This window comes from Pelophylax lessonae, assembly GCF_965119305.1.
Source record: "Pelophylax lessonae genome assembly, chromosome: 9".
NCBI lineage: Eukaryota > Metazoa > Chordata > Amphibia > Anura > Ranidae > Pelophylax > Pelophylax lessonae.
Genome location: NC_138776.1, coordinates 265,990,711 through 266,015,956, shown reverse-complemented (window position 1 = coordinate 266,015,956; position 25,246 = coordinate 265,990,711). Strand labels below are relative to the sequence as shown.

The window sequence follows — 25,246 nt, the reverse complement described above, 5'->3', positions numbered from 1 at the left end:
CTCTATGGAAGACAGGAAGTGATGTCAGGTACAGACAGGAAGTATGTAAAGATACAGACAGGAAGTTATGGGCGAGAGGTTAGACTGAAGGAAGTAGACAGAAGACATTGCTGGAACTGGCATCAGAGAAGGTAATAACATATTATTTTCTCATAGCTCTCGTCCTTCTCTCTTAATAGGATCCAAATTACTCTGTCCATCTTTCCCCTTTAAATGTATATCTTTTCAATCTGATGCACACACAGACAAATATACCTGCCCAAAGTGTTTTTTCATCAGTAGTGTTGAGCGAAGGGTTCGGCCATTGGCTGTTCTCCCATTTGAATTGGCAAGAAATTTGCCCGTTTGTTTGGCCCGCTGAACGCCCCACAATGCACTACGCGCCACACAGTGCATTCTAAGCCCTGATTGACCAAAGCAATTAAGGCTTTGTCCAATCGGGCACTGAACTCTGTCAGAGCCATGATTGGAGAAAGTCCTGATGACTTAGGCCAATCATTGCTCATTGTTTATAGACCCACCCTACACTATAAAAGGTTTCTTCCCAGAGGAGCCATTTCCAGTGTGATATTGGAGTGGATAGAAATAGAACAGGGCTCTGTGCAGTGCTACTAGCGAGTTGGTGGGCTATAGTGATTCTATTGTGAGTGTAGGGTGTCAATGCAGTGTGAATGTAGTGATAGTGCAGCATCAGTGTAGTGTGTCCGGTCATTTTTACTGTAGTGTCAGTGTAGTGCATCCGTCCAGTATTACTGCAATATAGTGTCAGGGCAGTGTAGTAAGTCAGGCCAGATTTACTGCACTATATTGTAGTGCATCAGTGGAGTGCATCCATGCAGTATGTTGTAGTGCGTCAGTGCACTTTTACTGCAGTATATTGTAGTGCATCAGTGTAGTTTTACTGAAGTATATTGTAGTGCGTCAGTGCACTTTTACTGCAGTATATTGTAGTGCGTCAGTGCACTTTTACTGCAGTATATTGTAGTGCATCAGAGCAGTTTTACTGCAGTATATTGTAGTGTATCAGTGTACTTTTTACTGCAGTATATTGTAGTGTATCAGTGCACTTTTTACTACAATCTATTGTAGTGCGTCAGTGCAGTTTTACTTCAGTATACTGAAGTGCATCAGTGCAGTTTTACTGCAGTATATTGTAGTGCATCAGTGTAGTTTTACTACAGCATATTGAAGTGTGTCAATTAACTTTTACTGCAGTATATTGTAGTGCTTCAGTGCAGTTTTACCGCAGTATATTGAAGTGCGTCAGTGCAGTTTTACTGCAGTATATTGTAGTGCATCAGTGCAATTTTACTGCACTATATTGTAGTGCACCAGTGTAGTTTTACCGCAGTATATTGAAGTGCGTCAGTGCAATTATACTGCAGTATATTGTAGGGTGTCGGTGCAGATTTACTGCAGTATATTGTAGTGCGTCAGTGCAGTTTTACTGCAGTATATTGTAGTGCATCAGTGGACTTTCTACTGCAGTATATTGTAGTGCATAAGTGCAGTTTTACTGCAGTATATTGTAGTGCACCAGTGTAGTTTTACCGCAGTATATTGAAGTGCGTCAGTGCAATTATACTGCAGTATATTGTAGTGTGTCAGTGCAGTTTTACTGCAGTATAATGAAGTGTCGGTGCAGTTTTACTGCAGTATATTGTAGTGCGTCAGTACAGTTTTACTGCAGTATATTGTAGTGCGTCAGAGCAGTTTTACTGCAGTATATTGTAGTGCATCAGTGGACTTTCTACTGCAGTATATTGTAGTGCATCAGTGCAGTTTTACTGCAGTATATTGTAGTGCATCAGTGCAGTTTTACTACAGTATATTGAAGTGCGTCAGTTAACTTTTACTGCAGTATATTGTAATGCGTCAGTGCAGTTTTACTGCAGTTTATTGAAGTGCGTCAGTGCAGTTTTACTGCAGTATATTGAAGTGTGTCAGTGCAGTTTTACTGCAGTATATTGTAGTGCGTCACTGCAGTTTTACTGCAGTATATTGTAGTGCGTCAGTGCAGCTTTACTGCAGTATATTGTAGTGCGTCAGTGCAGTGACATTTCTGTTAGCGGCAGTCCTCAAGTTAAAGTGCACCAAACACCACTTTCCATTGAACAGCAAATTGGCAGTCATGTTCCCCCAGCTTAATCGTATTGCCAAGTTGGCTTCAGTAATGTTGAGGATGGAGGGGATGATGATGAGGTCATCAATGCGACTTGGGTGCCGGATAGAGCAGAAGAGAAAAGTGAGGGTGAGGCACACTCCAACGAAGGCAGGATGTCCTTCAAAGGCAGCCATTATGGAAGAGTACAGAGCAGCTACACTATTCCTTTAGATTGTGGAGGGTACCACATGCTTGACAAGGCATTTAACCTCCCACCACTCAGCGTACCTGAAAGCCAAGCAAAAGAGACACAATTCTTCTCCTCCTCACTCCTTTTAGGTCTACCACGCTATATCTCATGACTTCTCAACACCCTCCATTGACAGGGATGATGGTATAGTGAAGGGTGTCACAGGTCCATGCAGCAGGTCTGCCAGCAGCACACCACCAGCTGTAGAGTATAGTAGGCAAATTTGTCTGCCCCAGCTTCTGCAGCGAAAAAAAAAAAAATACAGTCACTGCCACCCAAATGCCAATGTCTAAATTCCAGCTTGTTCAAATTGCTGGCTTTACAGCTCTTGCCTTTCTGTCTGGTGGATTCTGCCCCTTTCTGCATTCTGCAAGGGCAGGCCCAGAGGTGGTCAATGCCATGCCAGCTTGAGCCAGAAATGGTGGTGCACGATAATGGCACTAACCTCCTGTCCGCCCTTCGACAGGAAAAGTTGACGCATGTGCCATGCCTGGCACATGTCCTCAATTTGGTGATGCAGCATTTCTTAAATAGGTTCCCAAGGTTGCAAGATCTGCTAAAGCAGGCCAGAAGAGTCTGTAGCCATTTCAGATGGTCATACACAGCCAGTGTTCGGTTGGCTGAAATTCAGGGGGATTTCCACCTGCCTGTAAACCTTTGAGGTGGAACTCAAATTTGGCGATGCTGCAGCAATTTGACATGCTGCTGATAAAGAATGCACTGTACTTTGACCATTTCAGCAGGCGACAAGGATGGCGAGCCACGACCATGCATGCAATAGTGACACAATCCCTGTTGTGTTCCTGCTGGAGCAGACTCTGTATGGCATTATAGACAGGGCACTCAAGGCAGAGCAGTGGGAGAAAGAGGAGGACTTCCTTTTCTCTCAAGCCCTGCTTTATGCAGACACCATTCTTGCGATGCCACAGAACACACAAGAAGAGAGTAAGGAGGAGGAGGATTCTGGCAGTTTTGAAGCCACTGAAGCAGAGGAAGACATACGTCAAACCTTAAGACATGGTTTTCCATCCCCAGAACCCTTGGTATGTGGGTATGTGGCTGGGAGGGGGCAGTTCCAGATACTGTAACCTCAGTGAACCCTAGGACTCTGCTTCTCATGCCTCCGCAAACTTGCGGTGCATAGGCTCCCTCATTCTTCAAAGCCTGCGAAAGGACCCAAGAATATGTGGCATCAAGGAAAAGGATCTATATTAATTGGCAACCCTCCTTGACCACTGTTACAAGGGGAAAGTCTCTGAACTCATCCCATCCCCACAGAGGGAGCAGAGGATTAAATAAATATGGTAGACACCTTAAAGAGGAGTTTATGTAACACTTTTCCAGACTCTGGTAGGTTACAGTTTCATGGAAAAGAAAGTTTTGAGGCTTCTGTTGGTCAAAGGAGGAGCAGTGGAGAAGAGGGCCACCTCAGTGATGCATTTCAATTTTTTTTTTTTAGTCCTCGGTGCCCAGGGCTGTCAGCTTCCACATCCCATCGGCAGTGTCTGCATCCTATGGTGGGATATTATCTAGGGGTGAAAACAGACATGGAGAGCTTTCCAGTCAACGATCCATTGGGTTATTGGGTCATGAGACTAGACCACTGGCCAGAACTTGCCCAGTATGCAACTGAGCTGCTGGGCTGACCTGCATTCAGCGTGCTTTCCGAACTGACGTTTAGTGCTGCCGAAGATTTTGTGACTGATAAAAGAGCGCGTCTGTCGACAGATTCCATTGACCGGCAGACGTTTATCAAAATTAATCATTCCGGGATTAGCAGCAGCTACCGAGCCCCTGATGCCGATGTCGCCGAATAAGTGTTTTTGGTACGTGGAATCTTTGCAAGACTGTCTAGGTTGCCTAGCTTTGTGGGTGTTGTATTTAAATGGAAGAAATGTTTTGGTATAGATTTCACGGCACAATTAACGCCCAAGAACCATATTTTCCCACACCTGTTTGACAGGTGCATATAATTTAAATTGTTTATAGCAAGTCCATTTCTTGATTTCATCAACAGTACCTCTATAGCGTTACATTGTGAAGGCTCCACCAACACCCAAAGCCTCATTTTTCTGCATCTGTTACTTCTATCTAAAGTCTGTGAAATAGACACCAGAATTTATCCAAAAAATCTCTAATCTGGTTCCCTGAGTGCACTAAATTTCGGCCTCATCATACAGACTTTCTTCCCAAGCCGTTGTTTATAAAATAAAGAAAGCTTGCAGGGAACATGTCTTTTTTTTTTTGCTGCAGCAGGTTCTATACACGGAACAGATGCGCCACTTTACAGGCAGAAGGGGACCCCCCAGGCACTATCTTAAAAGGAATTTTTCAGTTTTATTGTTTCACTTTAAGCATCAGTAAATCACTGCTCATTTTTTTCCATCAATACATGTCCCCTAGGGCAGTACCCTGACCCCCATACCCTTTGTATGCCCAATTACTTGCATATAAGCCTTCAAAATTGGCACTTGTGATTTTTTCAAATTTGGGTCCCATAGCCCTTAATGGGGTTCGTTGTTCAGGTCCGAACTTTTGCGATTTTCGAATGTTCTGGTGCAAACCGAACAGGGGGTCTTTGGCCCATCTCTGTTCATCAGCCTTCGGACTATTTCACGTATTAAACTGAAAATACTAGCATAAAAGAAAAATGTAACCAATCGTCAATCCCAAATAAAACTATTCCCTGTAAAGATAAATTCTTATCTCACTGAAAGGAGCTCCAATGTCTGCTGAAGTCTTCTTCAGAAACTTGACAAGACCAGGGAGTGTCGATCTCTTAGTTTTTCCACAGAGCTCTATGGCTCCTCTCATTGATCTCTATGACATGATGCAGGGACAGAGTAGTGGAGTTGAGATCAAACATTGATCTCTATGACATGGTACAGGGACAAATACAGTAGTGTAGTGGGGTTGAGATCGTCAGGCTTAAAACCACAGAGCCCTGCAGGAGAGAGGGGACCAGGACATCAACACTCCGAGAGGATTTGGTTTCTGAAGAAGACTTTGTGCACACTGGCATTATGTAATATGTCCACGAATGCCCACCACAGCCTTTCTCCTAGATATCCAGGCAACCAAAAAAACAATAGGCTTTGCCTGTCTCAGGAGTACATTGACTGCAAGTGACGGCAAAGGGCAAATAGCAGATACAAAAAGCTTTGGTTCTAACAATAGTTTCCCCCCCCCCCCTTTGTATTGGTTGAACTAGATGGCCTTGTGTCTGTTTTCAACCAGACTAACTATGTAGCGGAACAATGCTCTATCTATAAACTATAACAAAAAAAATCTAGACCTCACCAAAAAGACAATGGAGCTGCTGACAGGAGAGGTGAGCGGTGCTGGGAATTCTGGGACATTATCCAGTAATAGTCAAGGGATTTGTCTGGGTGGTAACTGTATCATTGTGTGTGTGAGGTTCATAAGGTGTTGGGTTGTCAATGTCTATTTCTCCATGGAGGAGTGGGAGTATTTAGAACAATGGTCTTCAAACTATGGCCCTCCAGCTGTTCAGGAACTACAATTCCCATCATGCCTAGTCATGTCTGTGAGTTTTACAATGCCTCATGGGATGTGTAGTTCCGCAACAGCTGGAGGGCCGTCGTTTGAGGATCCCTGATTTAGAAGAACACAATGTTCTCTTAAAGGACATTAAGATAGATACACAAGAAAATCACAACTACACACAACATGGTCAGGTAGATGAACAATTACTGTTAGTTATGATTTTTACTTGCAATAGTTTTTTATTGTAAAAATATGAGCAAGAACAGGTATCAATACAAAAATGTAACATTGGGGTTATATAATATCCATTGGGAAATAGGAAAAAAAAAAAAAACACATGAAAAGGTCCACGAATAGTAGAAACCAGTAGACAAAGTTAGGAGTTTCCATAAACGGTGGGAACTTGGGCTCCCAGGGGTAGTTATGAGTTTTATTCAAACGTATGTGCAATGCCTCGTACACACGCATCGATAGTTGGCCGTGAATTTTCAGCCAACGTCCGATCGGCCGATTTTCGGCTTGTTAGTATGATGCTTCCGACAACCGACTGCGACTTTTCGGCCGAACAAAATCTGGTGTGCATGCTATAAAATTTTTGTTGGCCGTCAACAGAACGGCCGATTTTCCGTCAGTCAGTACAGATTTCGGCAGACAAAAATCCGATGAGCAAGACTGGGCATGCTCAGAGTAGAAAAAACACACGGAAAGTAAACCAGAACATGACATCACTTCTGAAGTTGGTTTTTGTTGGCCGAGAAAATTTGTGTGCAGTCTAGAGCACATTCCAACCAACACAACAACACTGGACAAAAGACGGCCGATCGGTCGGCCGATAATCGTTGCGTGTGTACGAGGCATAACAATGAATGCTGTATTATATACAAAGTATTCAGAAAGGAAACATTGTGGATAATATTGGTATTAATGAAGAGGATGAGGAGTATGGTGTGACCGAGGGACTTTTATATGGACCCAAGGATATGATGGAGCCGCTTAGTAACAGAAATCCACCAGAGAGATGTCCCCGTCCTCTGTATTCCCGGGATTCCACACAGGAAGGTCACACCATCCCTCACCATCATCAGGTAGTTGAGGAACAGTCCATGCTAGTTACGATTTATACACGTGTATGTTTGTTACACCTAATGTTTTATTATATATTCAGAGTGGAAACCTCGAAGATTATAATATTGTTCCTCAAGAAAAGTAAAAAGAGGGAGAAGAGGAGTATGGAGTGATGAAGGTGCTTTCTGAAGAACCCAAGCATAAGATGGAGCCACCTAATTACGGAAACCCACCAGAGAGATGTCCCCGTCCTCTGTATTCCCGGGATTCCACACAGGAAGGTCACACCATCCCTCACCATCATCAGGTAGATGAGGCACGGTTATTGGTAGTAATGATTTATACACAGGTATGTTTGTTACAATTGATTTCCTATTATATATCCAGAGGGGAAACATCAGGGATATTAATATTGTTAAAGAAGAGTATAAAGAGGAGGATGAGGAGTATGGAGTGATGAAGGAGCTTTCAGAAGGACACAAGGATGTCCCAATGCAGTCAGCTAATAACAGAAACCCACCAGAGAGATGTCCCCGTCCTCTGTATTCCCGGGATTCCACACAGGAAGATCACACCATCCCCCACCATCATCAGGTAGATGAGGAACAATCACTGATAGTATCATTAGGATCTGTACATTATCTGCATTGTTACCATTGATGTCATTTTTATTATATATTCAGAGTGGAATCCTGAGAGATTCTAAAGTTGATGTTAAAGAAGAGATAAAAGAGGAGGATGGGGTGATGGAGGAGTCAACGTTTCCAAAAGGACACAAAGATCTGTACCAGGACACCATGGTGGAGTCATCCAGCTATAGGAACCCACCAGAGAGATGTCCCCGTCCTCTGTATTCCCGGGATTCCACACAGGAAGATCACACCATCCCTCACCATCATCAGGTAGATGGGGAACAATTATTGGTAGTTATGATTTCTACACAAGCTTGTTTGTTACAATGAAATTTCTTTTCTTTTTTTGTTTTTTTTTTTTCACAAATGAACAATGCTTTTTTTATTATATATTCAGAGCGGAAACCTCGGGGATTATAATATTGTTGTTAAAGAAGAGTATAAAGAGGAGGACGAAGAGTATGGTGTGATGAAGGAGCTTTCAGAAGGACACATTGATGTCACAAGGGAGGCACCTAATACCAGGAACCCACCAGAGAGATGTCCCCGTCCTCTGTATTCCCGGGATTCCACACCGAAAGATCACAACTACGCAAGACTTTATCAGGTAGATAATGGAATGATATTTGGTAATTATGATTTATACTCAAGCATGTTTCCTACGATGAAAAATGGGCAAGTGCCAAATAGTTTACATTTCACGATATGTACAGTGTATTTATACCATATTGATTATTTATGCAAAGAAGCTGATACTTTACCACCGGAGGATTTTGCTGTCTTACGTCTGGGCCACTTTTTGCGATTCGGCACTGTGCGATTTTAACTGACAATTGCGCGGTCGTGCGATACCGTACCCAAACAAAATTTACGTCCTTTTTTTCCCACAAACAGAGCTTTCTTTTGGTGGTATTTGATCACCTGTGCGATTTTTACTTTTTGCGCTATAAACAAAAAAAGAGCGTAAATTTTGAAAAAATAACAATATTTTTCACATTTTTTTATATGAAATTCCCCCCCCAAAAAAATGTAAAAATCAAATTTTTTTTTAAATTTTTGGCCAATTTGTTTTCTGCTACATATGTTTGGTAAAAAAATCACAATAAGCGTATTTTGATTGGTTTGCGCAAAAGTTATTGCGTTTACGAACTAAGGGAAAGATTTTTGTGATTTTTGTTGTTGTTTTTTTAACGAGTAATGGCGGCGATCTGCGATTTTTTTTTTTTTTTTGCGGGACTGCGACATTGCGGCAGACAGATCGGACCCTTGACTGACATTTTTGACACTTTTGAGGGTACCAGTGACATTACTGCAGTAATCAGTGCTATAAATATGCACTGTTACTGTAAAAATGACACTGGCAGGGAAGGGGTTAATTTAATTGGAGAGGGAGGGGTTAATGTATGCCTCATGCTTACTAACGTGTGTGGGGGGAGGGGACTGAGCGACACAGGGACAGATCGGATGTTCAGCTATGCTGAACCCTGCAATCTGACCCTGCCTGTCACTTAGGAGATCCGCTCGCTCTGTTTACACAAGCGGGCGGATCTCCACACTCGATTCATCCAACGTTCGGGGAAGAGCAGCGGCGATCGCCGCTGCTCCTCCCCTGGCCCGACTCCCGCGGTGACTCAATACAGCGGGAGCGAGCCTCCGGCGGCGTGCGTGTGCTGCCGAGAAAGGGGAGAGTCTGGCGACGTAGGTTTACGTCGCCAGACGATAACTAACCACTTTGCCGCAGTAGAGCTCTAGTGAGCAGTCGGCAAGTGGTTAACATATGACACACTCTTTATTAATACCAGTCAATCCCACTTATCTAAGACTGGCCATAGTTGATACAATTTTCTTTCCTTCTACCACGGATGAAGGGAAAGAAAATTGCTCGATTCCCCCATCAGCACAGTCAGTGTTGATGGTGGAATGCCTCCCACTGTGCTTTTGTATTCCACCACCGCGGGGCGCGGGGAGCGTTCTTGGTGGAACCAAATGAAATTCCAACCATCTATGGCCGGCTTAACCCTAGGAAATTAATATGGTCTCCCCAGGAAGTTGTGTCCTGTTGGTCTCTTTTGGCGAATGTGGTGGTCTTTTCTCCTTGCCCCAGGCGACCAAATACTTGTATACTGGCAAAAACTTGCCCGGGTGTTCCCTTGCTGAGGGTTTGAATCTGGTTCTCTAGAATAGGTGGTCTTCTCTTTGTCGGCAGATCTTGTTTTTAGTCAATTTCCTGGGAACTGAGTATGTGTGGAGGTGGTGTTGGGATCTGATCACCTGAAGATTGGACCTCCTTTTATGGCTGATCCACAGCCTCCTAAGGAAGAGTCTCCATATCTCTTCCTCCGGTGTGCCATTAATCAGGTCAATGTTCTAAGAGGTGTCACCAAGGTTCCTGTCCTTCGCTTCATGACTATGGGTGCTTCACTGGACCAGGAGGGGTCAGGATATTCTTAGGCCCCTTTCACACAGGCGGACCGTTCAGATCCGACTGTCAATGGCAGATCTGAACGGTCACCCCATGCATCTCTATGGGGCATCGGATGTCAGCGGAGACATGTCCGCTGACATCCGATCCCTCAAAACTGGACGGATGGAAACCCTATTTTCCATCTGTCCATCGGATCAGATCAGATGGGATCGGATGAGATCAGACAGACGGTCTGTTCTCATCCGATTCCCCCATAGAGATGCATGGAGACCTGACAGCTGTGTCTCCGCACACAGCACGGAGAACAGCTGTCATCCTCCTGCTCAGCGGGATATTGTCGAATCGATCCCCCGCTGAGAAAAACGGAGTCCGTCCGACGGACTCCACTGTGTGAAAGAGCCCTTAGGTTCAGATTCTATATTATGGTTTGGCAGGTCCTTCAGAGCTTATATGTCCACCCCCAGAGTCACCTACAGGTGTTCAGTATGTGATTCGTTCATCCGCTTGTTCTTTTGGTGTTCCTTCACCCCAGTCTGAGGTTACTCCTTTCATCCCTCTCTACCTTTTTAGGAGTACTTTTTGTTCACACTACCCCCTTTTTCAGTCAGGGTGACTCCAGGTGCCCTTGAGTTCTCTTTCAGTCTCAGGGGTTATTGGGTATCTTTCATGGGATATTTTGTGATGATGTTTCTCACATCGTTGAATATCTTGTTTGGAATATTGGTTGTCTGGTTAGGCATCTCTATCCTTATTATGGAACCTTACCTCCTTGAATACCGAGGGTAGACCGGCTGTTGAACACGTCATGTTGTTGGTCTTTTTCTCCTCTCGAGTAGTTCTATAGTTCCACTGCTTTTGGTGGGTTTTTGGTTTTATAGTCTCTTGCTGGTTAAGGCATGATGTTCCTTCAGGTGGAGTCATCCCCCTTGGCAATGATCTCTTCTATCCAGGTCTGAGTATCCGGTTGATTCTCTAAGGCCTTCCATTGGTCACTGGAAGCTTCCCATGTCTTGCAGGGCTCTTTGTCTTATCTGGTTCAGATTTGGGGGTTATTCTTTCTGATAGTTCTGAGTTCCCACTCCCTTTTTTGCCTATCACTGGCTGTTGTCCACCCCTTGGTTTGACTGCTTTTGGATGCCCTGGTTGTATCTTAACCACTTTGCCGCTGCTCACTAGAGCTCTACTGCGGCAAAGTGGCTCTTGTAGGTCTGACGACGTAGACCTACGTCGCCAGACACTCCTCCCTCCCGGAGGCTCGCTCCCACTGTATTCAGTCACAGCGGGAGTCGGGCCAGGGGAGGAGCAGCGGCGATCGCCGCTGCTCTTCCCCGATCGTCGGGGAATCGAGTGTGGAGATCCGCCCGCTTGTGTAAACAAAGTGGGCGGATCTCCTAAGTGACAGGCAGGGTCAGATTGCAGGGTTCAGCATAGCTCAACATGCGATCTGTCCCTGTGTCACTCAGTCCCCTCCCCCCACACATGTCAGTAAGCACCAGGCATACATTAACCCCTCCCTCTCCAATAAAAATTAACCCCTTCCCTGCCAGTGTCATTTTTACAGTAACATATTTGCATATTTATAGCAGCACTGATTACTGTAGTAATGTCACTGGTAACCCCAAAAGTGTCAAAAATGTCAGTCAAGGGTCCGATCTGTCCGCCCCAATGTCGCAGTCCCGCAAAAAAAATCATAGATCGCCGCCATTACTCGTAAAAAAAAAAAAAAAACACCAAAAACGACAGAAATCTTTCCCTTAGTTAGTAAACGCAATAACTTTTGCGCAAACCAATCAAAATACGCTTATTGCGAATTTTTTTTTTTTTTTTTTTACCAAAAATATGTAGCAGAAAACAAATTGGCCTAAAATGATAAAAAAAAATTAGATTTTTACATTTTTTATAAAAAAAATGTGAAAAATATTGTTATTTTTTCAAAATTGTCGCTCTTTTTTTTGCTTATAGCGCAAAAAGTAAAAATCGCACAGGTGATCAAATACCACCAAAAGAAAGCTCTGTTTGTGGGAAAAAAGGACGTAAATTTCATTTGGGTACGGCGTTGCATGACCGCGCAATTAAAGTCGCACAGTGCCGAATGGCAAAAAGTGGCCCAGACGTAAGACAGCAAAATCCTCCGGTGGTAATGTGGTTAACTTCTGTGTACCTCAATGGACAAGAAGTAAAGTAATCTTTTTGTACTTAGGGAAAACAAACACAAAGGATCTCGGACTTTTACAGGCCAACCAAGGAGTCAACAGTTTATAATAAAATTATACAATATCCAATGTACATATTCATTTTGAAAACAACAATTATTAGTGCTGATACACCAAAGCGGAATGCTGGTAAAAATAAGTCCTCATATGCCGACTTGTTTCGCCAGACTTTGCTTCATCAGGGCCTATGAAGACATTACAGCACTCATCTCAGGCACAAGAAAACACCAGCGCCGTCACTCCCTCATCAAACATAGAAACATAGAATGTGTCGGCAGATAAGAACCATTTGGCCCATCTAGTCTGCCCAATATATCTGAATCCTATGAATAGTCCCTGGCCCTATCTTATATGAAGGATAGCCTTATGCCTATCCCATGCATGCTTAAACTCCTTCACTGTATTTGCAGCTACCACTTCTGCAGGAAGGTTATTCCATGCATCCACTACTCTCTCAGTAAAGTAATACTTCCTCATATTACTTTTAAACCTTTGCCCCTCTAATTTAAAACTGTGTCCTCTTGTGGTAGTTTTTCTTCTTTTAAATATGCTCTCCTCCTTTACCGAGTTGATTCCCTTTATGTATTTAAAAGTTTCTATCATATCCCCTCTGTTTCTTCTTTCTTCCAAGCTATACATGTTAAGGTCCTTTAACCTTTCCTGGTAAGTTTTTTCCTGCAATCCATGTACTAGTTTAGTAGCTCTTCTCTGAACTCTCTCTAGAGTATCTATATCCTTCTGGAGATATGGCCTCCAGTACTGCGCACAATACTCCAAGTGAGGTCTCACCAGTGTTCTGTACAGCGGCATAAGCACTTCTCTCTTTCTACTGCTTATACCTCTCCCTATACATCCAAGCATTCTGCTGGCATTTCGTGCTGCTCTATTACATTGTCTTCCCACCTTTAAGTCTTCTGAAATAATTACTCCTAAATCCCTTTCCTCAGATACTGAGGTCAGGACTGTGTCAAATATTCTATATTCTGCCCTTTGGTTTTTACGCCCCAGGTGCATTATCTTGCACTTATCCACACTAAATTTCATTTGCTAGAGTTCTGACCATTCTTCTAGTTTTCCTAAATCCTTTTCCATTTGGCGTTTCCCTCCAGGAACATCAACCCTGTTACATATCTTTGTGTCATCCGCAAAAAGACAAACCTTACCATTGAGGCCTTTTGCAATATCACTTATGAAGATATTAAACAAATTGGTCCCAGTACAGATCCCTGAGGTACCCCACTGGTAACATGACCTTGTTCTGAATGTTCTCCATTGACTACAACCCTCTGTTGTCTGTCACTCAGCCACTGCCTAATCCACTCAACAATATGGGAGTCCATGCTCAATGACTGCAGTTTACTGATAAGTCTTCTATGTGGGACAGTGTCAAAAGCCTTACTAAAATCTAGATATGCAATGTCTACTGCACCTCCACCGTCTATTATTTTAGTCACCCAGTCAAAAAAATCTATAAGATTTGTTTGACATGATCTCCCTGAAGTAAACCCATGTTGTTTTTCATCTTGCAATCCATGGGATTTAAGATGTTCCACAATTCTATCCTTTAATAGGGTTTCCATTAATTTGCCTACTATTGATGTCAGACTCACTGGTCTATAGTTGCTCGATTCCTCCCTACTACCTTTCTTGTGAATGGGCACGACATTTGCCAATTTCCAATCTTCCGGGACGACTCCTGTTACTAATGATTGGTTAAATAAATCTGTTAATGGTTTTGCCAGCTCACCACTAAGCTCTTTTAATAATTTTGGGTGTATCATCAGGACCCTGTGACTTATTTGTCTTCACTTTAGACAGCAATCTTAGAACGTCTTCCTCTGTAAAGACACATGCATCAAACGATTCATTAGTCATCCTTTCAAGTGGAGGCCCTTCTCCTTCTTTTTCTTCTGTAAAAACTGAACAGAAGTATTCATTAAGGCAGTCGGCTAGCCCTTTATTCTCTTCTACATACCTTCCGTCCTTTGTTTTTAATTTAGTTATTCCTTGTTTTAATTTTTACATAGTTACATAGTTACATAGTTAGTGAGGCTGAAAAAAGACACAAGTCCATCCAGTTCAACCTATGTGTGTGTGTTTGCTTTTAACCGTACATTGTATACCCCTGTATGTTGTGGTCTTTATACCCCTTTTTTCATTTATATATCTGAAGAATGTCTTATCCCCCTTTTTCATAGACTGAGCTAGTTTTTCTTCTGCCTGCGCTTTAGAAGTTCTTATAACTTGCTTGGCCTCTTTCTGCCTAATCTTGTAGATTTCCTTATCTTCATTGCTCTGGGTTTTTTTATAATTACAAAATGCTAGCTTTTTATTTTTAATGATTTGGGCCACTTCTGCTGAGTACCACAGTGGTCTCTTCCTTTTTTTGCTTTTACTGACAAGTCTAATGCAATTTTCTGTTGCCTTCAATAATGCACCTTTTAAGTAGTCCCATTTCTCCTGGACTCCATGTAATCCGTTCCAGTCTGATAAGGACTCATTTATGACTAATTTCATTTTTGAAAAGTCTGTTTTTCTAAAATCTAAAACTTTTGTTTTAGGTGGAACACCGACTGAACTCCAATATATATGCAGTCCTCATCCAGTCAGGATACTTAGAACAGGCCTAGTCTCTTTAGATCTCTAATAAAAGTTTCTTACACTTTGCCACTTTACATTCCATCCGTGTGATGTAGGATTCATTCAAGATCCAGAAATAGTTGGGTTAAGGATTCTTCCAGGTATCCTGATTCCTGGCTTCACCATAAGTATATCTTCAAACATGAAGGGGAGAAAGAGGAGGATATTCCATCTAATAATGTCCATACTGTCCGATGGTCTCAGTGTCCAGGGAGTGGAGTGGTCTGGCCTCTTTTTGTACTTCCCATAACATCTGATTGTTTGTGTCCATTGAGGGACACAGGTCCTCAACTTTGTGTTTTTTCACTCTTGGCCTTGGTACTGCTCTTAGACAAAACTAAGGCATGCTGGGTAATGGAGGGGTTATATAGATGATTGCTTACAACTTTTCAGTTTCCAAGTGTCTCAAACTCAAGTAGGCGGCAGGATAACCTGACTGTTTTTGACTACAGTAACTATGAAAACCTTTTTCTTTTGCTGCCATTCTGTTGGTTTAGGGTGAAGGTCTGATGAACATGGAAGCTGAGGATGAAGTAGAAGAGACGTATGTGAGGGATGATCAGCAATATACGGAGGAGGCTGGAATGACGAGGACATTCATAGAGGAGGACACTCCTACAGAGATCAGCACAGGTGACCCATAATATATTCTTCTCTTATCTCTGCTCTGTTACTGCTCACTGATTGGTCCAGAGTAGGGTGGGAGCTGAGTGATATCAGCCAATAATAGGTTGATAATGGTCCCCTGATAATGGTCACCTCCCTGTACTGATACCCATCCTGGGGCTCAGCTGGCAGTATTAGGTTGTGTGTCACTCCTAGTTACAGTAGCACAGATATGAGAACACAGATTGAACCTTTCTTAGGTTGGTCCCTCTTCTTCCAGTAGACTTATAGCTAAATGTCACCATAAAACTTTATTACCAGTCTTGTTGGGATGAGACGTAAGAAGTAACAGAGACTGAAGCAGCCATTGTTCTAAAAGAAAATACTGCCATAGGCTCCCTCCAGTGCTACAAATCACCAGAAGCCTAGGCCTATGGTCACTTGTTCTATGGTAAAGGGTCTACAAGTCTGAACTTTGACCCTCTTGTTTATCAGAGGTCACATGACCCAGTGCCTAGGCTTGTGGTTGTGTAAAGAGCATGGACCTCCCAGTCCCCATTGGTTCCTGCTCTTCTGACAAGGCTGTGTAAATGTAGAAGTGATCTGGGAGGAGGACCAAAGGCCCTTTGACTGAAGAGAGGAAGAGTCCCAGCTGGTTGAGAAGAACATCTGCTCACTCATATCTACCTGATCCAGATGGAATCTTGATGGAAGTGAACTAACCCTCTCAGATCTATTGACGATGTTTTTATATTTTTCCAGGACACGCCATGGAGAAACCCTCAATGGATCGTCTCACTTTATCTCCAGGTTGTAGAATGGAAGATGAGGACATCACAGGAGATTGTGGAGGAGAAAAGACAATGAGCTCCACTATGGATGGTGGACTTCACAGTGTGCATAGACCATGGAATCCCTCTGACTCTGAGCAACCTCCTACTGTGAGGGATGGTTCCGGAATTCAGGGGGAGGAGACATTTCCATGTCCTCAATGTGGGGAAAGTTTCAGCTCTGGTTTAGGTCTTTATATACATCAGGGTACTCACAGGGAGGGGGCACTTCATACCTGTTCTGAGTGCGGGAAATGTTTTCTTTATAAAGCCCAACTGGTCACGCATCAGAGATCTCACACGGGTGAGAAGCCGTATTCCTGCCCTGAGTGTGGGAAATGTTTTTCACAGAGAAAACAACTTGTTTTACATGAAAAAACACATAATGGCGAAGAGCCGTATTCCTGCCCCGAGTGCGGGAAATGTTTTTTAACCAAAGGTGGACTTGCTGTACATCAAAGACATCACACAGGGGAGAAGCCATATGCCTGTTCTGAGTGCGGAAAATGCTTTATTACTAAACCAGCGCTCGTTCTACATCAAAGAGATCACACGGGGGAGCAGCCGTATTCCTGCCCTGAGTGCGGGAAATGTTATTCAAGCAAAGCAGCGCTTGTTGTACATCAAAGACACCACACGGGGGAGAAGCCATTTTCCTGTCCTGAGTGTGGAAAATGTTTTATAAGGAAATCCGCACTGGTTGTGCATCAAAGACATCACACGGGGGAGAAGCCGTATCCCTGCCTTGAGTGCGGTAAATGTTTTTCAAGTAAGTGCACACTTTTTAGTCATCAGAGATTCCACACGGGCGAGAGGCCGTATCTCTGTCCCGAGTGCGGGAAATGTTTTTCAGAAAAGGGCAGCCTTTATGCACATCAGAGATCTCACACGGGCGAGAAGTCATATTGCTGTCCTGAGTGTGGAAAAAGTTTTTCACGGAAGTCTAACGCTACTAAGCATCAGCTATGTCATAAGAAGTTTCCCTGCTTTGAGTGCGGGAAATGTTATGTACAGAAATCGGTCCTTGTCAGACATCAAAGATCTCACGCCAGGGAGAAGCCGTACTCCTGCCCCGAGTGCGAGAAATGTTTCTCACATAGGTCTTCTCTTACCAGACATCGAAGGACCCACAGAACCCTCTAGTTGTGGTCGTTTCCTGAGTGCGGGAAATGTCTTCTATTTATGTGATATTTTGTCATTAATCCGAGATCCTTTTTTCTGTTATAAATTATATCAAATAAAAATGCCAGGCGGTACGAAAACCCCCGTTTGGGAAAGTGGACCAAGCTGATTTCATTTTTTTGTCCCTCACTATCTCCCTGGCCCCGCCCCCCCCCATGCGTTGGTACCGCCTTCACATTGCACCGCATGAAGGACTTAACACAGTACTGAAAGTTGGAGCTCTCCTAAACTGCCAGCAAATGGAAATGTGTAATGAGGAGGCGGGGTTATACATCCCCTGATTCTCCCTCATTGGCTACGGGAAGCTGGTGGGTGGGGCAAACTAAAACCTCTGCACCCGGTAGGAGAGAGGGTGTGGTGTTACAGCTCATTGACTTAAACACACAATAAAGCTCCTACAGCTTCAATATGCTTTTTTAATGATTGGCAAATTTTCTTTGTATGTTAATTTTCTCTTTGTTTTGAATAGGCCCAATAGAATCCCAGCTCAGTAGTACCCCTGTTCAGCTGATCCCCAGCTCACTAGTACTCCTGTTCAGCAGATCCCCAGCTCATTAGTACCCCTGTTCAACAGTTCCCCAGCTCATTTGTACCCCTGTTCAACAGATCCCCAGCTCATTAGTACCCCTGTTTAGCAGATTCCCCAGCTCATCAGAAGCCCTGTTCAGCAGATTCCCCAGCTCAGTAGTACCCCTGATCAGCAGATTCCCAGCTCATCAGTAGCCCTGTGATCCCCAGCTCATCAGTACCCCTGTTCAGCAGATCCCCAGCTCTTTAGTACCCCTGTTCAGCAGATCCCCAGCTCAGTACCCCTGCTCAGCAGATCCCCGGCTCATTAGTACCCTTGTTCAGCAGATCGCCAGCTCATCAGTACCCCTGTTCAGCAGATCCCCAGCTTATTAGTAGCCCTGTTCAGCTGATCCCCAGCTCACTAGTACTCCTGTTCAGCAGATCCCCAGCTCATTAGTACCCCTGTTCAACAGTTCCCCAGCTCATTAGTACCCCTGTTCAACAGTTCCCCAGCTCATTTGTACCCCTGTTCAACAGATCCCCAGCTCATTAGTACCCCTGTTCAGCAGATTCCCCAGCTCATCAGAAGCCCTGTTCAGCAGATTCCCCAGCTCATCAGAAGCCCTGTTCAGCAGATTCCCCAGCTCAGTAGTACCCCTGATCAGCAGATTCCCAGCTCATCAGTAGCCCTGTGATCCCCAGCTCATCAGTACCCCTGTTCAGCAGATCCCCAGCTCTTTAGTACCCCTGTTCAGCAAATCCCCAGCTCAGTACCCCTGCTCAGCAGATCCCCGGCTCATTAGTACCCTTGTTCAGCAGATCGCCAGCTCATCAGTACCCCTGTTCAGCAGATCCCCAGCTTATTAGTAGCCCTGTTCAGCAGATGCTCAGCTCAGCAGTACCCCTGTTCAGCAGATTCCCCAGCTCTTTAGTACCCCTGATCAGCAGATTCCCCAGCTCATCGGTACTCCTGTTCAGCAGATCCCCAGCTCATCAGTACCCCAGTTCAGCAGATCCCCAGCTCACTAGTACCCCTGTTCAGCAGATCCCTAGCTCATTAGTACCCCTGTTCAGCAGATCCCTAGCTTATTAGTACCCCTGTTCAGCAGATCCCCAGCTCAGTACCCCTGCTCAGCAGATCCCCAGCTCATTAGTACCCTTGTTCAGCATATCGTCAGCTCCTCAGTACCCCTGTTGAGCAGATCCCCAGCTTATTCGTTCCCTTGTTCAGCAGATCCCTTGTTCAGTAGTACCCCAGCTCTAATGATGCCCACTCAGTAGTACCTCCAGCTTTGCTGATCCCCCCTCAGTAGTAACACCCAGCTCTGTTGATCCCCTGCTCAATAGTAAACCCCTGACTAGGTTGATCCCCCAATCAGTAGTAGCCCCCAGATCTGCTGATCCTCCGGTTTTCTGATCCTCCTCTCTCTCTCTGGTTCTCGCTTATCTTCCACTATGTTGCTCCCATGCTGCTCACCACATGTGACATTGCTAGTTTCTCCTGTTTAAGTCCCCTAGCTCTGCTGATCGTCTGGATTGCTGATCCTCCGGTTTGCTGATCCTCCACTCTCACCTCTGGCTATATTGCTCCCACACTGCTCACCACGTGTGACATTGCTAGTTTCTCCTGCTCCGGTCCTCCAGCTCTACTGAACCTCTGGTTTGCTGATTCTTCTCTCTCACCTCCTGCTATATTGCTCACCAGCTGTGACATCTGATAGTTTCTCCTGCTTTGGGCCTCCAGCTCTGCTGATCCTATAGTTTGCCGATCCTCCTCTCTCACCTCCCGCTATATTGCTCCAATGCTCCTAACCAAGTGTGACATCTGCTAGTTTTTCCTGCTCCGGTCCCCCAGCTCTGCTGATCCTCCTCTCACCTCCTGCTATATTGCTCCAATGCTGCTCACCATATGTGATATTCTTAGTTTTTCCTGCTATGGTCCCCCAACTCTGCTGATCCTCTGGCTTGCCGATCCTCCTCTCTCACCCCCTGCTATATTGCTCCCATGTTGATCACCAGGAGTGACATCTGCTAGTTTCTCCTGCTCTGGGTCTCCAGTTCTGCTGATCCTCTGGTTTGCCAATCCTCCTCTCTGACCTTCCGCTATATTGCTCCCATGCTGCTCACCAAGTGTGACATCTGCTATTTTTTCCAGCTCCGGTCCCCCAGCTCTGCTGATCTTCCCCTCACCTCCTGCTATATTGCTCCAATGCTGCTCACCACATGTGACATTGCTAGTTTTTCCTTCTCCAGTGCCCTAGCTCTGCTGATCCTCCTCTTTTACCTCCTGCTATATTGCTCCCATGCTGCTCACCACGTGTGACATCTGCTAGTTTCTCCTGCTCTGGTCCCCCAATTATTGTATTGATTGAGCTAGATGTCTTTTTTCAACTTGACTAACTATGTAAGGTCAGGCATTGGTGTTCATGAGATGGCCTGGCTCGCAATCTGTGCTCTAATTCATCCCAAAGGTGTTCTATTGGGTTGAGGTCAGGACTCTGTGCAAGCCACTTAAGTTCCTCCACCCCATACTCGCTCATCCATGTCTTTATGGACCTTGCTTTGCGCACTGGTCCAAATCATTTAGTGGAGCGGGGAATTATGGTGTGGGGTTGTTTTTCAGGGGTTGGGCTTGGCCCGTTAGTTCCATTGAAGGGACCACTTAAGGCGACCGCATACCAAGACATTTTTGACAATTTCATGCTCCCAACTTTGTGGGAACAGTTTGGGGATGGCCCCTTCCTGTTCCAACATGACTGTGCACCAGTGCACAAAGCAAGGTCCATAAAGACACGAATGAGCGAGTTTGGGGGTGGAGGAACTTGACTGGCCTACACAGAGTCCTGACCTCAACCCGATATAACACCTTTGGAATGAATTAGAGCAGAGACTGTGAGCCAGGCCTTGTACGGTGGTACAAGAAATAGAGAGCAAGGCATATACGGAGTGGGGGCGAAAACCGGTAGCAGGTACAAGGCCTACAGGTTCAGGTAGCAGGGTGGGAGTGTATCAGGTTCATGGAACAGCAGATCAGCATAAACAGGTACACAGGTAAAATTCCTAGGCACTGTGAGACTCCTGAGGAGGAACTAAATACTCTCCAAGCATCCAGCATCAGGTCAAGACAAATTTCAACCCGCTGCTGGGAGACACCCACTGGTGGACACTTGATGTGCATCCTTCAGGTCCTGGGGCCACAGTGCTACCAGCAGGTGCTCTAGCTCCTAACAGTGCCCCCCCCCCCTTTTAAGAAGCAGCCTCAAGATATTCCACCCTCAAGAAGTGCTCCCTGGCACATCTGCACAGTTCTTTGGAAGATATTCTCACAAAGCGAATCAGTAGTCTTTGTCCATGTGATGCTTATAGACTCCCTATTTCATAGCCAGGGTTCTAAACATGTCAACTGATAGGTGACCCCAACACTCGGATCCTGTGACAGGCTATGTGCCAGGCTCATGAATAGGAGGTTCTTGTCCTCGTCAACATGGGGTCAAACTGCTTTGCCAGGAAATCCCTTCTGGCAAGGGCATGTGGCCTAAAATGGTTCAAGAAGAGTGGTGCACGCTCCTTTTTTCTTTTTGTTTGCACGGGGTTCCCTCTTACATCTATATCAGACCTAAAGGGCTTGGTATGGAAATTGGGGGAACCTCACTGTTTACTATTGCTTGAGCTCCCCCTCCAAATTATTGAATTATTCAGTTGTGGAGGAACCACCACACCACTTTTTAAGTGTGTGTGTGTGTGGGTGTTCCCCATTCACATGTATAGTAGACCCTCATCAAGGATAAGAGTCTGGTATGGAAAAATGAAGTCCCTGGAATATATTTCTATCTCACAAGCTAACCACCTCTGAGAGAACCACTGCTGATGTCACCATATACCCAAAGCTTCATCACCGATCAATAGATCTGATCTCCAACACCTCAGTCACAGCAACTAACTAAAACCCTAAGGAGCTGAAGGTGGAAATTTGGCTTGAAAATAGAGGGGGATAAATAATCACTGATTGGTTACCAGGGTGAATTTAAGGGTGTCAACCAGCCTTGACAACGTTTTTACCACGACAGAGAGTTCTTCTCAAGCAACTTTTGCCTACGCATCTCTACATGGAAAATTAGAGGCTAATCACAACAAGAAGTCGGCAAAATCCGTATTTTTTAAGAATAAACTAAACCGAAATCCCTCCGCTCATCCCTAGCAGAAATATATTTCTCTCCCCCTTGGTGGGAGTGGAGATGACACCAGCTGTAAGGATATACAATATACATGCCAATGTCTTATTATGCTGATGCCTTAAAAGTTCCCTTCACTGGAACTAAGGGGCCAAGCCCAACCCCTGAAAAACAACCCCACACCATAATCCCCCCTCCACCAAATGATTTGGACCAGTGCACAAAGCAAGGTCCATAAAGACATGGATGAGCGAGTTTGGGGTGGAGGAACTTGACTGGCCTGCACCTCAACCCGATCGAACACCTTTGGGATTAACTAGAGTGGAGACTGCGAGTCAGGCCTTCTCGTCCACATTGGTGCCTGACCTCACAAATGCGCTTCTGGAAGAATAGTCAAACATTCCCATAGACACACTCCTAAACCTTGTGGACAGCCTTCCCAGAAGAGTTGAAGCTGTTATAGCTGCAAAAGGTGGGCCAACTCAATATTGAACCCTAGGGACTAAGACAGGGATGCCATTGTGTGTAAAGTCCTGACCTCAACCAGATAGAACACCTTTGGGATGAATTAGAGCCAGGTCTTCTTTTCAACATCAGCGCCTGCCCTCACAAATACGCTTCGGGAAGAATGGTCAAACATTCCCATAGACACTCCTAAACCTTGTGGACAGCCTTCCCAGAAGAGTTGAAGCTGTTATAGCTGCAAAGGGTGGGCCAACCCAATATTGAACTCTACGGACTAAGACTGGGATGGCATTAAAATTCATGTGCGTGTAAAGGCAGACGTCCCAATACTTATGGTAATATAGTGTATATTTCTCTCCCCCTTGGTGGGAGTGGAGATGACCCCATCTATAAGGATATACAGTACATACACACACAGCACAAGGCCGTGTTTACACTACGAGACGTTTCTCGGGGCTGCAGTTCGCTCCACAAGGTCTTGATCTCAGGTCTACCCAGACAGGAAGTCTCCATGGAAGACAGGAAGTGATGTCAGCTACAGACAGGAAGTATGTAAAGATACAGACAGGAAGTTGTGGGCGAGAGGTGAAATAGGAGGAAGTGGAGAGGAGACATTGCTGGAACTGACAACAGAGGAGGTAATAAGATATTGTTTTATAATGCCTCACGTTCTTCTGTCTTATTGGGATCCAAATTGCTCTGTCCATCTTTCCCCTTTAAATGTGTTTCTTTCGGTTAGGTTGCCTTCAAACAAGACCTTCAAGATGAGATAGTGAGTCCAAATTGATGAAAGAAAATGTGCATTTATTCACTGCAGTGGGAGGATACAGTTTTACGAAAGCTTACGAGATTCTCCAGACACTTAAATGTCCCAAGCACTCACTCTGAATACTTGAAAGATATTGGTTCTAAGGACAATCACCCACAGCCACATCCCTTAATAGTAGAATCATTAAAAAGGAAAAAAGAAGAACCCAGCGGGTATACAATGTTGGAAAACTCAACCCCAAAGAGGGAAGTTAGCCCCCATTATTCTTCTGACCATGGGACTTTCTAGGCTGTGAGGTTGTCAAAAATTGGAAGATCACACAATGATATTAAAACAACATCTTTATTAGTTTTATCAAAACAGAGATAAAAGCATAATGTATATAAAAACGTTTTTACAACCATATTGCAGGCATATCTGCCTGGATATATTCAATGTAGATACAGTACTGATAGGTGCTACGCGTTTCGCTGAGCGTTGTGCTCGTTCAATAGCTTCTTCTGGGACCACATGTAGTACTTAGAGACTTTTTCTACAGACAATAGTTGGAAAAACAATTCCCAAGCTTGCCAGGCACTCCCAGGCGACCTATCATAGCACAATAGATGGGTAAGAGACCCAGTGGTTGGATATCCTCCACAAAAGGTGTGTGGGCACCCCCAAGGGGCTACCACAGTGGAGGTAGGCCTAATGACGGGCACTGGACCGCACCAATATCTCTCAAAGGCAGACCAGGACAGCGATAGGACAAGGGACCAAGCGAAAATCCACTCTTGTATTGACATCTGTTCCCAAACTGAGCAATCAGGGTGAAAAGGAAGAAATCCCCGCCTTCTGTCCTGTGTGTGCAGGGAGCCACGTTAAATGTCCCAAGCGCTCACTCTATCGGGAATAGTAGGCATGCTGCTCTCCTCAGATGCGGAAACCCCAAAGACTGAAATCACAGAAGCAGTGGCGGCTGGTGCTCAAAATTTGGGGGGGGGGGGGGGGCGCAAACAGAAAAATTAGTGACCAGCGTGCCCCCTTCAATGCAGAGTGACCACAGCGTGCCCCCCATCAATGCAGAGTGCCATAGCGTGCCCCCCATCAATGCAGAGTGCCATAGCGTGCCCCCCATCAATGCAGAGTGCCATAGCGTGCCCCCCATCAATGCAGAGTGCCACAGCGTGCCCCCCATCAATACAGAGTTCCACAGTGTGCCCCCCATCAATACAGAGTGCCACAGTGTGCCCCCTATCAATGCAGAGTGCCACAGCGTGCCCCCCATCAATGCACAGTGCCACAGCATGCCCCCAATCAATGCAGAGTGCCACAGCGTGCCCCCCATCAATGCAGAGTGCCACAGCGTGCCCCCCATCAATACAGAGTTCCACAGTGTGCCCCCATCAATGCAGAGTACCACAGTGTGCCCCCATCAATGCAGAGTACCACAGTGTGCCCCCCATCAATGCAGAGTGCCACAGCGTGCCCCCAATCATTGAAGAGTGCCACAGCGTGCCCCCATTCATTGCAGAGTGCCACAGCGTGCCCCCAATCATTGCAGAGTGCCACAGCGTGCCCCCAATCATTGCAGAGTGCCACGGCGTGCCCCCAATCATTGCAGAGTGCCACAGCATGCCCCCAATCATTGCAGAGTGCCACAGCGTGCCCTCAATCATTGCAGAGTGCCACAGCATGCGGAGTGACCAGTTCACTTACCTGATCCAGCGGCAGCTTCTCCTCAGTTTCCCCGCGTTTCCCGTGGTTGTCCTCCGCCTCCTCCTCCTCACCAGTGGCAAAGGTTCGCCTTTCGGCCAATCAGGAAACGGGTATCGGACCCGCTTCCTGATTGGCCAGGAGGAGGATCCCTGTGACAATAGCGAATATTAATTTGCTA

General features: G+C 45.2%; 2 protein-coding genes across 2 annotated transcripts in view; both read left to right on the top strand.

The window, feature by feature from the left end:
- The window catches only part of LOC309562687 (uncharacterized protein), a 148,408-nt gene extending 130,951 nt beyond the window's left edge, over positions 1 to 17,457 (top strand). The window contains exons 3-4 of the mRNA XM_082266969.1: positions 15,334 to 15,469; positions 16,205 to 17,457. Coding sequence (XP_082123095.1) covers positions 15,334 to 15,469; positions 16,205 to 17,415 — 1,347 coding nt within the window. The 3' untranslated portion in view covers positions 17,416 to 17,457. The remainder of the gene's footprint in view (positions 1 to 15,333; positions 15,470 to 16,204) is intronic.
- Positions 1 to 25,246, top strand: part of LOC309562622 (uncharacterized protein) — a gene marked incomplete at its 3' end in the record, with an annotated part of 500,517 nt that overhangs the window by 146,793 nt on the left and 328,478 nt on the right. The gene's annotated exons all lie outside the window — the stretch shown is intronic.